The following is a 14780-nucleotide window of genomic DNA, read 5'->3' on the forward strand; positions in this document are numbered from 1 at the left end:
TAAGCCACGCTTGATGTCAATACAAACGGCAAAAACGTATAAAACTTTAAAAAATTATTCTTGTTTTAAGTCACTAAAGTTTGGGATAATATTTCTTATGCACTAAGAGTTGACTAACAGCTATATCAAACTTGGGGAAAGATAGGAAACTGATCACAGGTTGAGAACTATTTCAGGGTCGACGGAAGGACAGAGATGGTTGAATAAACTTGAAAGTACTGATTGAGACTGAATTTGAAATAAATAAAAATGGGGTCCAGGATAGAAAGGAAAGAAAGTAAATCCAGCAAAGGGGAACAGATTTTTTTTTTTAATTTTTATTTATTTTTTTGAGATGGAGTTTTGCTCTTGTTGCCCAGGTTGTGCAATGGCACGATCTCAGCTCACCACAACTTCCCCTCCTGGGTTCAAGGTATTCTCCTGCCTCAGCCTCCCAAGTAGCTGGGATTACAGGCATGTGCCACCACACCCAGCTAATTTTGTACTTTTAGTAGAGATGGGGTTTCTCCATGTTGGTCAGGCTGGTCTCCAACTCTCGATCTCAGGTGATCCGCCTGCCTCAGCCTCCCAAAGTGTTGGGATTACAGGCGAGGCACTGCACCTGGCCAGGGGAACAGATTTCTATGTATTTTGCCAGACTACAGGTAGTTATACTCATGTCTAATATGATAGTAAGTTTTTCTTCTTTGGTTGAGTGTAGAGTGGCTCTCATTTTATTTACCACACATTTCCTGGAGTGAAAGTGCCTTTATTTAAAATCATGGCTCTGTTACTTACAAGCTTGTTACCTTGGGCCAACTATTTAACCTCTCTATGCCTTAGTTTCTTCATTCATAAAATGGGGATAAAACTGTATCTGTAAGGTTTTATCAGGGATTAAACAAGTTAATGTGTATAACATGATCTGGAATACAGAAGGCTCTATATAAGTATTAGCTATTATTCTTATTATATGTTAGACTCTATAGTACACAGACCTGATTGGTCCCTCTCCTCAAAGAGCTCGTTGTCCAGTCAGGAAGATTTTCTTTTTCTTTTTTTTTTTTGAGACAGGGTCTTGCTCTGTCACCCAGGCTGGAGTGCAGTGGCACAATCTTGGCTCACTGCAACCTCCACCTCCTAGGTTCAAGTGATTTTCCTGCCTCAGCCTCCCGAGTAGCTAGGACTACAGATGCATGCCACCATGCCCAGCTACTTTTTCTATTTTTAGTATAGATGGGATTTCACCATGTTGGCCAAGCTGGTCTTGAACTCCTGACCTCAAATGATCCACCCACCTCGGCCTCCCAAACTACTGGGAATACAGGCATGAGCCACTGCTCCCGGCCAGGAAGATTTTCAAATAAATGGCCATAATTCAGTGTTCTGAGCTCTGTAACAAGGTGTACAGTAAGCAGTGGGGGAGCAGGGATGTCTGTCTTATCCTAGAGGGAAAGACAGGGGCGGGATAAGCTTCTTGAGGAAAAAGTTTGAGTCTAATCCTTAGGGAAGGGCATGTTGGGAACATTTGGGACTAGAAAGCAGTCACAGGCAGCATGGGAAAGGTAGTTTCTGGCTGCAAAATAAATATGGTTAGGAGAAAAGGGAAGATGTGAACTGTAGTATGTAATGACCAGCCCCATCAACATCACCTGGGGGCCTGTTAGGACTATAGGATCCAGGCCTTACCTATTATCTATACTACCAACATTTGCATTTTAACAAGATCCTCAAGCGGTTCCTATTGAACATTAAAGTTTAGAACCACTGGTCTAGAGCATAGGCTCTAGAGCCAACCTAATCAAGTTTAAATCCCAGTTTTATCTTTTTTTTTTTCTTTTTTAAGACAGAGTCTTGCTCTGTTGCCCAGGCTGGAATGCAGTAGAGTGATCTTGGCTCACTGCAACCTCCACCTCCCTGGTTCAAACAATTCTCCTGTCTCAGTCTCCCAAGTAGCTAGGATTACAGGCACATGCCACCATGCCCAGCTAATTTTTGTATTTTTAGTAGAGGTGGGCTTTCACCATGTTGGCCAGGCTGATCTTGAACTTCTGACCTCAAGTGATCCACTCACCTCGGCCTCCCAAAGTGCTGGGATTACAGGTGTGAGCCACCATTTACTTATGTGTGACTTTAGGTAAGCTATTTTACTTCTTTCCTAGGCCTTAGTTGCCTCCTTTGTAATTAGAGATAATAAAAGTTTCCACCTTGTAAAGTTGTTCTAAGGACTAAATTAATATGTAAAATGCTTAGACCAGTATGTGGCACTTAGTAAGCACAAGGATTGACTATAACAATTCATCACTCATATGCTACTTCTTAAAGTCAGGGTCAGTTTTTAAGCCCTTTGTCTTTCAATTTCTACTCCACTGTAGAGGAGTAGACATTCATTGTAGAGGAAAGGACACCTGGAGGTCAGAAGACCTGGGATTACAAAGCCTAGCTCTCTTCCAATTCCTAGCTCTGTGAAATCTAGGGAGTTCTTGGAACATCTATGTTTTTCTCATTCATAGTATGAAACACCTTAATCGTACATGTCGCACTGAAATGTTGCGAGGCTCAAATGAAAGTACAAAAATCCTCTATGAAGATTTCACTTACTATCTTTCCAAGAGTTCTTAAGCAGCTGGATGCATAGGAAGATCAGGGAGACAGTGGAGGAAGGGCCTGGTGATTAATATGTTCCACTTTACGATTTTCTGAAGGTGTAGGTTGGGTTTCAACAGTGATTTTCCTAGACTTCGGAGAGTATTTTTAGCTAATGGGCAAATAGTAGTAGAAAACTTAAATGCTGTTATTTACCTTCTCTTCCTAACCTACAGTTCCACTCAAGAACATGAAGAGTCTCATACGTTTGTATAGTGGTTCACAACTTACAACGTTTATGTGGTGCTTCACAAGATCCCTATAGGGTAGTATTAACCCAATTTTTCAAGAAGGAAACTATTTCTGGAAATTGTAGAATGCATATTAAAAACTCTTTCTGAAGAGTTTCTACCGGATCCGATGTTACCCAAAGTAAAAAATTTAAAGAGGGAAGTCAATCACAAGATTTCATTGAATCTTCACTATCAGGCAACTGGCTTCGGTTTTATGGCCGCAAATAACTCTATGTTGGGCCCCCTTTCTCATCTGTAAAATAGGAACGACAAGACCTTTTCCACAAATAAAATAAAAACAAAGGTAGAGGGTGAACCTACCACGTCGTAGGGCCTCAAATAAATTCCTTCTCCTTCTTGCCCTTGACAGAGATAGCACGGGATATCACTACCATTCCCATTTCATACGTGGAGGAAACCGAACTCGAGAACGCTCGGATTTCCTCTTCTCTACTTGCAACTCCGTAACCCGCAAATCGGCTACGGACAACTGCGATGTCCACTATGTTAGTTCTCGTAGCGTGGATTCTCTCTCCTCAAGATACCGTCTGGGGGGCTAGAGGCCGCTAATAATTGCCCTCACTATCGAAGAAACTCGATCCTAATCCTCGACGGCACTTCAGGAACAAAGCTGCTCTCCCATCATCCCTAACCTCGCTACAGTAAAGGTCGCAGCAAAACCCCAGCTACACCCGCTAGCGCCATCTTGGCCGCTACGTGTGACGCCACACGTAGCAGAGAGGGCAGCCGATTGGCTGGGAGAAGGCAGCCCAGGAGAGGCGCGCAAAGCCAAAGACAGGAGGGTATGCAGGAGAAGTCAAGGGAACTACAATCCCGGCCTTCCTTGCGCGTACGACAGCAAACCCGAAGCGAAAGAGGTTAGAGTTTGTATTCAGACCACAACTCCCAGCACCCTCCGCGATGTCTGTCCTTTTCTTTCATAACGCGGAGGAAAAGAAGGACAAGATGAATGGAAGCCTTTTGGTGTTTGTTCTCCGAAAGGCGGGAAAGGCGAACTACACCTCCCGACTGGCCGCGCGCGGCTGCGCCTGCGCCCTGTTACCTGTCGCCATCTTGCCCCTTCAGAGGCACCGCAAACAAACCCAATTCCTGGTGTCCCCTAGTCTTGGCGGAGGAGCCTTTTAGATGAGCCCCGAAAGGCCGGGCAGGTGGGTGACTCTCAGGCAGGGTCCTGGAAAGAGCTGGCAGACCAGCCAGGGTAGAGGAGCGCCGGGCCAAGCATTCGGAGCCCGGCTTGGGGCTCCTAGCCCCATCCTCCGTTGTTTCCTAACGGGATCGTGGGGCTCCCCGAGGTGGACTCAGGGAGACTCTGGCAGGCCTGGTGCTGGGACTCCGGGGGTCTAGCTCTGGGAGACTCCCGGTGAGTCCAGGTCGTCTGGCTGGCTGTCCGCTGGCTTACTCTCTCTCCGTTGTCCTCTCCGCTGGGGAGGGAGTGAGGCGTGGGTGCCAGCCGGGACCCCTGACAACAGCTACTGGCCCCGAGGGGCTTGGGTCGTGGGCTTGACATTGGAACCGGCGCCGAGAGGCCCGGGTGAGGAGCCTGGGCGGGCTGCTCTTGTTGTGGTGCTGCGAGGGAGTGCGTGTTTGGAGAGGGGGCGGGGCGGGCTTGCCTCCTTGACACTTGAGTGGGGAAGGATCCTACAAGATCCGGATTCCCCGAGCGGGCTCCGGCAACTACTGCCCGGGTTTCCGATGCGTTGCGTCCCCGCTGTGGGGTCCCCTGGCTGGGACGCGCCGGGATGCCGTGACGTGGTGCTCGGTTCTAGCAGCCTCCGACCGCCTCCAAGATCCTGTCGGGAGGCGGGGACTGGCTTGTGGAGGGAGCGGATTCCTTTGGCTCTGCCCCTTCTTCCTCCTCCCCACCCCTTTTCTTTATGTCATACTGCCGGCTGGGGCGCGCAGTCCAGTTCTCCTTGCCTTGGGTTGGTTCTGAGCTGAGAGGACTATGGGAAGTAGGGGGAGGGGGGCTCACCTCGGGACACAGAGTTGGAGTTAGCAGCCCCAGCGCCTGGGACGGGATATAGCAGTTATTTCGGTTCTGTGTCTGACTTCTAGGCTAGACAGTGGGCTCATTCATTCATTCATTCATTCATTCGTTTTGCTCAGTCGCGTCAACCATTCACTTACCCATTTAACAAATACTTTACAGCGGCTGTACTCTGTGCTAAGCAGGTATTGCGCGAGTCCCCAGCGCCGTGTCGTTTTGTCTTTTACACTAGAAAATTCCCAGTTCTAAGTAAGTTCCTGGCAGCTAAACTTTTGGTAAATGGTTGTTCAATAACTACAGGATCAAGATTCATATTCCATTGTTAAGACTTGAGGAGAGAGTTATTTAGTACGTTTCTTTAACTTGCTAGGAGCTTCACAAATTTTATCTCATGTAATTCATAAGTGAGGAAGCTGACAGGAGTCAACTTGCCCAAGGTTGGTAGTACCACCTATTTATTAAATTAAATGCCAGCCACTATGAAAGAACTTTACATATAGTGTTCTTTAATACGCATAACAAACTGGGTGGTATTACCTCTGTTTTATAGATGTGTAAAGCTTAGGCTCAACCAGTAAGTTGAAAAGTTGGGACTAGAAACCTAGAGGTGTCTGGCTCTAAAGCCTGTGTTCGTTCCACTGTGATAGTTCAAATGGTTTAATTCTTGATTTGTCAGAAGTTGGAAAGTGTGGTGGTGAGAAAGCATTGTAAAATATTAATGTCTTTTTGGTTTACTTCTTAGCCTGTGGCTGGATCTTCAGGTGAGTGGCCCCTTGAATGTACTTTGGTACTTCGGTACTTTGGTAATTTGACTTTTTTTTATTTTGTTCTGGTAGGGAGGACAAGCTCTTTGGGGCTACCAAACAGAAGCAGCAATGCCTGTTGTGTGGCCAACCCTTTTGGATCTCAGCAGGGATGAATGCAAAAGGATTCTTCGAAAATTGGGTATGACGTTCATTGTTTGTTTTTTTACCTCTCTATGATACTTTTCCCTTTCTGCCTGGGTCATGGCTGTTGGCATGGATGTCATATCTCACGCTACATCAGAAATTTTTTGGAGATACAGTTCCCATCTTACTCATTGTTGTTTCCCTCAGTGCCTAACATAGTGCTTTGTAAATAGTAGGTGTGTGAATTGTAATAATACTAGTAGCTAAGATTTATTGAGGGCTACTTGGCTATTCTGAGTCTTTTTTATATAACATCTAATTTAAATATTTTAAGAATTAACTTTGTCGTTTGAAAGCCTGAAAGGTAGGTGTTTTTTGTTTGTTTGTTTTGTCTCCATTTTACAGATGAAGCTTAGAAGCCAAGGTGATGGTGATAGACATCCAGTCAGTATTTGAACCAGGGAATATGCTTTCAGTCTCACTTTAACATACTGTTAGCCTTCATGATTGTATGTGTCATTTATATACTACTTCTGAATTCTAAATTGATGTAAGCTATCCTCACTTTTTCAAATTATATTTTACTATCAATAATAAAACATTTTATGCTTGTAATTTATTATTTAGTGCTTCTTTTCACTTATAGCAGCCTTTCTTAACCAGTATTGAGGGAAAGAATTAAGCCCTAATGCTAAGGTATCCATTGTATGTAAAGAACTAACTTCGTCCTATGCATCTAGAATGCTATTAATTATTGCTTTCCTTGGGAAAATTGAGAAAAAGAGTTATTACTCAAATCATTTTGTGTTCTGTGGTTCAGATGAGGATCTTTGGTTGAGAAATGCTGCCTTAGACTGTGAGGACCTTGTCTTATTTACCACCATAGTTTCTGGCTAGCATAATAAATGAAATAATTAAAAAAATAATTTGAAAAAGGAGATTAAATGTTTTGGCAGTGGATATGCATTATTTAGATAGCTGTGATTTTAAAGGAAAAGTATAGGTCTTGAATTTAGACAGACCTAGGGTCTTGGTATTATTACGAATGACCCATGTGACCAAGGACAAGTTATTTATTCTTCCTAAATTTGTTGATATTTTTGTTTAAAAAAAAAAAAGGATAACACTATCTGCCTCATTAGTTTGTTACGTGTGTTAACAGTATACATAAAGGGCCCATCATAGTAAATCTTTGTTGAGAATTTTTCTTTGTAAATCAGATAGAATCATAGCGGCTCTGGCCCTGTCTGTCCTTTTTATTCCACCCAAGGCCACTATGAGGATTTCAAATCACTTTTTAACAGCGTCTTTTTTTTTTTTTTTTTTTTTTTTTTTTTTTGAGACGGAGTCTCGCTTTGTCGTCCAGGCTGAAGTGCAGTGGCCGGATCTCAGCTCACTGCAAGCTCCGCCTCCCGGGTTTACACCATTCTCCTGCCTCAGCCTCCCGAGTAGCTGGGACTACAGGCGCCTGCCACCTCGCCCGGCTAGTTTTTTGTATTTTTTAGTAGAGACAGGGTTTCACCGTGTTAGCCAGGATGGTCTCAATCTCCTGACCTCGTGATCCGCCAGTCTCGGCCTCCCAAAGTGCTGGGATTACAGGCTTGAGCCACCGCGCCCGGCCAACAGCATCTTTTAAAGCAAGTCTGAGAGTTGTTTTTGGAGAGGGTGGGGGATGTCAACCTTTTTTTTTTTTTTAACCTTATATCCAAACTTTTAGTGCTAATCTGAAGATAGTTTTCTACACACTTACATACAATTAATATAACTTGTTAGTTGCTGATTATAAAGTTGGATTCATATTTAGTTAATAGCTGAAATTGCAGAACATATCACAAAGACAGTAGATTAGATTGGGGTTTCTGGGTTTGGGGGCGTTTGAATTGAGAGGTTATGTTTAAATATGGTAACCTTTAAGTCTAAATTTATTCCTAATTTTAGTCAGAGCTGTGTGGGTAATGTTGCTGCAGAACTGCTTCTATACAAAAGAAAACAGTCATCTTGTATGGTAATATAATCTTCACTGACCCCTCACTTTGGGGGGTGAGCTTTGATAGTGATTAGCCAAAGACTTCCTCCCCACCCGTTGGCTTATCATCATAACAATGAAACCTTTTAATCATCTTCAAATGCTAACTCTAGGTCCAAAGTTTAGAAAAGGTACATACAGTTTTTAAAAATTAGCTGTATCCTTTAAAAAATAGTTACAAATCATTTTAATATAAGATGTTAAATACTTAGATTTTACATACATATAAAGAAATTGGGATAGAGAATTTCTTTATATATACTGAATGTGTCAGTGCTAGATAAATGCTTCCTTCTCTCTGTCTTGCCTCTCCCCTTGCCTATTTTTGTGATCATTCCTGAGCTGTAGCTCCAACATGGGACTTTATGGACTATAGTGTATTTGAATGGCTGATTTAATGGACCAAATTGAGGGCTTTATATAAATGGTTTGGCAAATCTTTCGTTTTTGGAATGTTCGTATGTTTTTATTATTTTATTCTACTTTTGTGTTTGCAATAGAAAGCATGAAAAATAATTACAGAAATTCAGCTAAATTTGAGGTATGTAAGGATCTAAGGATACCCATCAAAATGGACATCAATAAATGTGAAGGAGGTTGGGAAGCTAATAGGGTTCTTTACAATGAGTGAATTTCTTGTGAAGAGGAGGAAGTGATGTGGATCCTATATCTGTGGTAACTGTGTTCAGAGTCCCAGTTTTGTGTATGTGGGGTTGCCATCTCTTGATTTTTGTACATGACTTCTTAGACTTGAAATGAGACTTCAAATGTCAGAAATATTTGTCGTATTTCTTTAGTTAATTTTATTTTTTCTGAAGTACTGTCTTGATCATCATAAATTCCACAAGTCACAAGTGTGAACTTCTTTTTCATTTTTCTCAAACTATTCCCTCACTTTGACCTCTTCATTTCTTTTTACGGCATTGCTGTTCTCCTAAACATTTTGCAAACTGTAGAATCTGACTCCTTCTGCTGTTACTTCCCACAATCAATCAATTACTGAGTCCTATCAAATAAAAACATTTTAGACTGGAAATAGAGGCTTTTCTCAGTCTGACCACAAACTACTTTTCCATTTTTACCGTTCTCTGTTCTCTTACATGTGTGAACTAAAATCTTTAAAATAGTTATTTGGATATATTTCTTAGGTGCCTTGTTGGATTTTAGTCACCTTAAGGATAGGGATTTTATTTTGTTCCTAGAAATATTCTCCATGGTACCTTGTAGCAGTAATGTTCAGTTAGTAGTTTGGTTTGAGCTAGTGACTATCCAAGTACAGACATATTTTTACTGCCCTTAGTGTAAAACTCTCAAACATAGTTACTGTTACTGGAAGTTACTGGAATAATGTGAAACATTGTCTGTTCTTTTACTCTATTTCTTTCATACATTTGCTTTTTTTTTTTTTTTTTTTTTTACCCTGCCTGCCTGGCGCACAATTCTCTGTCTGATTAAAGCTTCTGCTGCTACACTAGATGATGTATTTCTCCTCTGTACTTTTACCATTGTATGTAAACTGTATCATAATTGCCTGATGACTTGTTTCACTGTAGCTCTCTATTCTAGAGTTAACTCCCTGAGGGCAGGATTAGCACACCATTTGGTATATATAATAGGACTCAATACTAATCTGTTGAATAAAATATTTCATAAATGGGGGAGGACATAAACATTTAGAGTATACTGCATTCTTGGTTATCCCTAGTGCTTTTTCTGGACTCTATTCTGAGTCTGATAAAAGCTGAAATATGTTTCCTGAAACTAAGTATTTCCTTCACTACTCTGAGCAGCAGAGCTTTGTCCTTCAAGAGTGACCACCACATTGAAATGTCTACATAGTATCCAACACAGGTTGAACATGCAGGATGTTTAAACTTACGGTCATTTGGTTGGACCAGACATTCCTTTTTTTTTTTTTTTTTTTTTCTGAGACAGGGTCTTACTATGTCACCCAGACTGAAGTACAGTGGTGTGAACATGGTTCACCACATCCTCAACCTCCCAGGCTCAAGTGATCCTCCTACCTCAGCCTCCTGAGTAGCTGGGACCATAGGTGTGCACTACCACCCCAGCTAATTTTTAATTTTTTTGTAGGGATGGGGTCTTGCCGTGTTGCCCAGGCTGGTCTTGAACTCCAGAGCTCAAACAATCCTCCTGCCTTGGCCTCCCAAAGAGCTGGGATTACAGATGTGAGCCATGGTGCCTGGCCAGATTTTTGTTTTGCTTTATTTTGTTTTTTGAGACAGGATCTCGCTCAGTTACCCAGGCTGGAGTGCAGTGGCATAATCACAGCTCACTGTATCCTTGACTTCCTGGGCTCAAGTGATCCTCCCACGTCAGCCTCCTAAGTAGCTGGGACTACAGGTGTGCACCACCACACCCAGCTAATTTTTTGTATTTTTTTTGTACAGCCAGGGTTTTGCCATGTTGCCCAGACTGGTCTTGAACTCTTGGACTCAAGCAGTCTGCCCACCCGGGCCTCCCAAAAGTGCTGGGATTACAGGTGTAAGCCACCATGCTTGGCCCTGGCCAGACATTTCTATTTTATGTAAAAATATTTAAGGTAGGCAGCCCAGCCCAGTCTTCTATATAAAGCTTATTTTTGACAGAACTGTGAATAATATCAACTGAATGAGACTATTAGTTTATTTTTGGTGTAGTACTTAGTCTATGGGCTCACGTTTTTTGAGTTTCTCTTGTGTGTGAGGTATTTGCAAATAACAAATACTCATGATAACTTGACTATGAAAACAACTCTAGTTTGGACATTTATTTCCCACCATTCTGGTTTGCTCAGATGTATCTGTTTCATAGTTAACGGTTTAAAACAACAACTGTTTTATTATTTCTTGCCATTCTGTGGGTTGCTGGCCTTGTCTGAGTTCTTTCAGGTATTCAGTGGTAGCTTATATGGGGACTAGGCTGAGGTAGCTGGCCTCTCTCTTCATTTGGCTTCTCATTCTGGGCGTCTTCACAGCTTGGTGATCTCAAAGTTCCTGAAGGGCAAGGCCTTGTATGCAAGTACTTAGCAAGCTTCTGTTTGCATCATGTTTGCTGTTGTTCCCTTGGCCAAAGCAAGTAATATGCCAAGACTAGAGTCAATGTGGGAGGGTACTACACAAGGGTAGTACGCAAGGGCGACATTGAGAGGCGTGTATAGTTTATCGGAGGCCATTGGGGACTTTTGATTTTATATTTTAACCAGTCCTGGAGACTGACAGTTTTCTTTCTTTTTTTTTTTTTTGAGACAAACTCTCTCTCTGTCACCCAGGCTAGAGTGCAGTGGCGCCACCTCTGCCTCCCGGGTTCAAGAGATTCTCCTGTCTCAGCTTCCCAAGTAGCCAGGATGACAGGCACCTGCCACCACAGCTAAGTTTGTATTTTTAGTAGAGACGGAGTTTCTCCATGTTGGTCAGTCTGGTCTCAAACGCCCGACCTCAGGTGATCCACCTGCCTCAGCTTCCCAAAGTACTGGGATTACAGGCGTGAGCCACTGCGCCCAGCTTGACAGTTTTATTTCTTAATGGTTATTTCTGTGGAAAGAGTGAAATGAAGATGTCTGGTATTAGGATTCAGTATATTATGTCCTAGTTGCTGCAAGAGCATTTCGTGTTTATGTTTCCCAGTTAGTCATTTTGATGATAGTTTTTATAGATGCAGAGGATCTTACTTCTGGAGGGGACCTACAAAGTCCCTTCTAGGTAAGGAAACAGGTTTAGAGATGAGAAAAGACTTGCTGAGTGTCACACAACTAATAAGTGGCAGTGCTGGAGCCAGAATATTTTGTTCCAATATTTTTCCATTGCATAGTATTTACAGTACTTTCAACTACACAGGAAGGAGGTAGAATATAGTTTGAATTCTTAGGCAAGCCTGAGGAATTATTTTAAGAGTTGATTAATGAAGATCCCTTTTAGTAATGGTGAAAACTTCTTAGTCTTATTACATCACTTGGTGCCTATTCCCAGTTGTTGGTATCATTTGTACTATATGTTTTTCAGTGACAATGTGTGAAACAAAATATCTACTGTTAGATTTTTCTGCCTAAACATTTTATATACATGACTTCTGTGAGGCAATGAAAAACAAAATGATGTAAAATTATAAAATCACATTTTAATGTTATTAGATAAAATTTTTGAAAGGAATTTAAAACAGTATTTGTATTTGATTATTTTTAGTTTTTTTCTCTGAAGTTTCACTATACATAGCCACAGTATTAAAATATTAAAGGCCTATCTTGATCAAATAATTTTCTTCTTCTAGAATTGGAGGCATATGCTGGAGTTATCAGTGCACTTCGGGCACAGGGGGATCTCACCAAGGAAAAGAAAGATCTTCTTGGAGAACTATCAAAAGTTCTTAGGTAAATTATCATAAACGTTTGTGAGACGTGACTCTAGAAATTTCATTTTGAGGGATTTTATTATCACTCTCAAATTAAGTAACTGTCAAATTAAGTTGAAGAACAGAGGTGTTCAAATTGTTGGTGGTAAGAGACTCCATCCCAGTTGTGTGCTCTGTTACAGAAAATTATATAACTTACCATTTATTGTGTAATCCAGAATGAATATAATCCAGAATGAAGAGCGTGCAGACTCTTCAGAAAGAGTTGAAGGCAGGTTTTCTTACTTTTGGCCCACCTGGGAAAGGGAGGTGCTTTTGACATAGGTGAAAGAAAGAAGAGCAGTAACTGGATATGATGATCTAGAGTGGCATTTGCTGGAGGGAAGAGGTGATGTGAGGAAGATGCCTTAATTTACATAAATGGGTAGTGATTATGTGGTCATTGCCTTAAACATAGTGTTTTTAAAGTGAAAATATGGAAGAGGCTCTTCCTGTTACTTAACATTAATATAGGGATGTTATTAAACCAAATTCTCAGTTTTAATTGTTTTCATAGTTAACAAGTTGTATTTGTTTGTTGTTTATATTTCTCATAAATTCTGTTTTCTAGCCTCTAAAATGTTTTGGTCCATGTTAGAGATTTAGCTTAAGTAGTATGGAATACAATTTGAAGAGCAGTATTCATTTTATTGAGTATTTATGAATGGAATGGATGTAACCTTTTAAAAAGTTGTTTCCTATTATTAACTTTACATGTGTTTAATCAGGATTAATATAAGCACATTTTACCATTGGTAACATAATGTAATGTAGAAGATATGCAGCTAAAGTATTGAGTAATAAAGGAATATTACCCGGGTGTTAAGTTGTATAGCATATAGCCACAGGAAACAGATTATCTTGCCACTCTCATTTGTCTATTATATTCATTAAACGTTAAATTATAGACTCTTAAGCTTTAGAAAAGACCTTAGAAAACTTTCTTGTAAGTGACAAAATCCTCTTCTCAGCAGTCACAATTAGGAAGCCATTCAGCGTCTGTTTGCATGTTTAGATAGCAGGAAGCTCTGCTAATCTTATCCATGGTCTGACATTTCTGAAATTTGGAAGTGATACCTTGATATCAGGCTGAATTTGTCTTCCTATGATTTGTAATTTGCAACTAATTATTTCTGCAGTTACACATAATTAGTATGAATCCTTTTCTAAGATGTTAAAGCTTTTGAAGATATTCCTGTCTGTATCTTTTCACAAAGCAATCTTGTCTCCCTTCTTCCCCCAGAAATGTTGACTTAAACATTAATGAAAGTATAGAAAAGAGCTGCCTGCTTGGCAGAGTTCTATAATGGCTATTTTTCTTCATAGCATCTCAACAGAACGCCACCGTGCTGAAGTTCGGAGAGCAGTAAACGATGAACGGTTAACAACAATTGCACATAAGTAAGCCACTAGTCATACCATCCCTGATTTTTTTATGACATAGTATAACACAGTTTTGAAACAGTCTTCCTATTGTGTAGCAGATTCCTGAGTCTTTTAAGTAACAATATCTCTATACTCAGGGATCCTGATCATAGCAGTAAAAGTGATATTAACTGTTTATTCAGTTGGTTTTTTTTTTTTGCATTTGGTTAGGCAAGCTTTAAGTACTCAGGTCAAATCCTGTTACAATGTAATCTCTGTCCAACTAAAAATCACCATAATTTAGCGGATGATTCATTTACTTGAGACCAAGTTCAATAACAAAGTATTGTGTCCCTTAAAATTGAAAGCCCTTTAGAGGTTCTTTGTAATGGTATTTGATATGTTATTACCTTATAAACAGGCGTTGTAACTTTTTTGATATCTGACTCATTATTTCATGTATTTTGAGATTCAGAAAAAAATGTGAAATTTGTATTCTGTCTTTAAGAAATATGAATATAACATCTCTTAATTTATTTTTAAAAAGCCAAAAAAATAAAATGATTAAAGATTCTTACCAAATTGTTTTCTGATCATTATAACTATTTAAGAGGAGGGGTGGAGGGTGGTAGAGGATTGAGGGCAGGGATCAAGCCGTAATTGAGTACGTATGGAGACAGTGCCTCCTAAAGAATACAAAGGAACAGAAATTAGCCTTTAAATGTTTATACAAGATGATAAAACATTTCATAAAATATGTTATAGTATAATTCATTTATTTTTTATTTTTATATTTTAATGTTAAATGAAACTAAGGGGAAAAATTCAGTGCATTTCCATAATGTGAGAACTTAAACATTGTATTTAAACCAATTGGCAATATTTGAATTGACCGCCAAGAGCTTCATCTTGTGCTTCACTGTCCCTCATTTTACTTAACATAAAATGGGGTGCTGCCTTTTCAACAGCATAGTTTGAAGGTTGAGCTGTTTATTCTGGAATTTTGAGATTCTTCAGTGGTAGGTATGCGCTGTAGAAATTTGGGAATTTTCCATTAGAGACATTTAGTAATCTAGTTGCTAGGCTAACATGGTTGAAACACTCAAATATTAATTAATGTGTTCCTTCTTTAATTTGCTTTAAGCTTTTGACTTAGGGTGTTCTAGAAGTAATGGTAACTGAGCCTAGATTCTAATTTGAGAACTGGTAATAGGAAATGTATGTGCTAGAGAATAAAGTAGTAAACC

At 40.3% G+C, this 14780-nt stretch overlaps 1 protein-coding gene and 1 long non-coding RNA gene across 13 annotated transcripts in view; one reads left to right on the forward strand and one right to left on the reverse strand.

The window, feature by feature from the left end:
- Window positions 1–301: 301 nt before the first annotated feature.
- On the reverse strand, window positions 302–3579 carry LOC140712511 (uncharacterized). Its single transcript, XR_012094114.1, has 2 exons — window positions 3180–3579; window positions 302–601 (listed from the first exon to the last, which is right to left on the reverse strand). It is a non-coding gene; the product is annotated as an uncharacterized lncRNA (long non-coding RNA).
- A 101-nt stretch (window positions 3580–3680) lies between these two features.
- The window catches only part of EMSY (EMSY transcriptional repressor, BRCA2 interacting), a 105922-nt gene continuing 94822 nt past the window's right edge, over window positions 3681–14780 (forward strand). For 7 of the 12 annotated variants that reach the window (XM_008020203.3, XM_008020205.3, XM_008020208.3 and 4 more), the window contains exons 1-4: window positions 3683–4027; window positions 5703–5811; window positions 12049–12148; window positions 13495–13569. In XM_008020203.3, the coding sequence (XP_008018394.1) occupies window positions 5742–5811; window positions 12049–12148; window positions 13495–13569 (245 nt within the window). In that variant the 5' untranslated portion in view covers window positions 3683–4027; window positions 5703–5741. Of the gene's footprint in view, window positions 4028–5702; window positions 5812–12048; window positions 12149–13494; window positions 13570–14780 lie in introns of all 12 variants that reach the window. The other 5 variants (XM_008020199.3, XM_008020200.3, XM_008020204.3 and 2 more) reach the window with 3 other exon arrangements.

The sequence above is a fragment of the Chlorocebus sabaeus genome, chromosome 1 (genome assembly GCF_047675955.1).
Source record: "Chlorocebus sabaeus isolate Y175 chromosome 1, mChlSab1.0.hap1, whole genome shotgun sequence".
Classification (NCBI taxonomy): domain Eukaryota; kingdom Metazoa; phylum Chordata; class Mammalia; order Primates; family Cercopithecidae; genus Chlorocebus; species Chlorocebus sabaeus.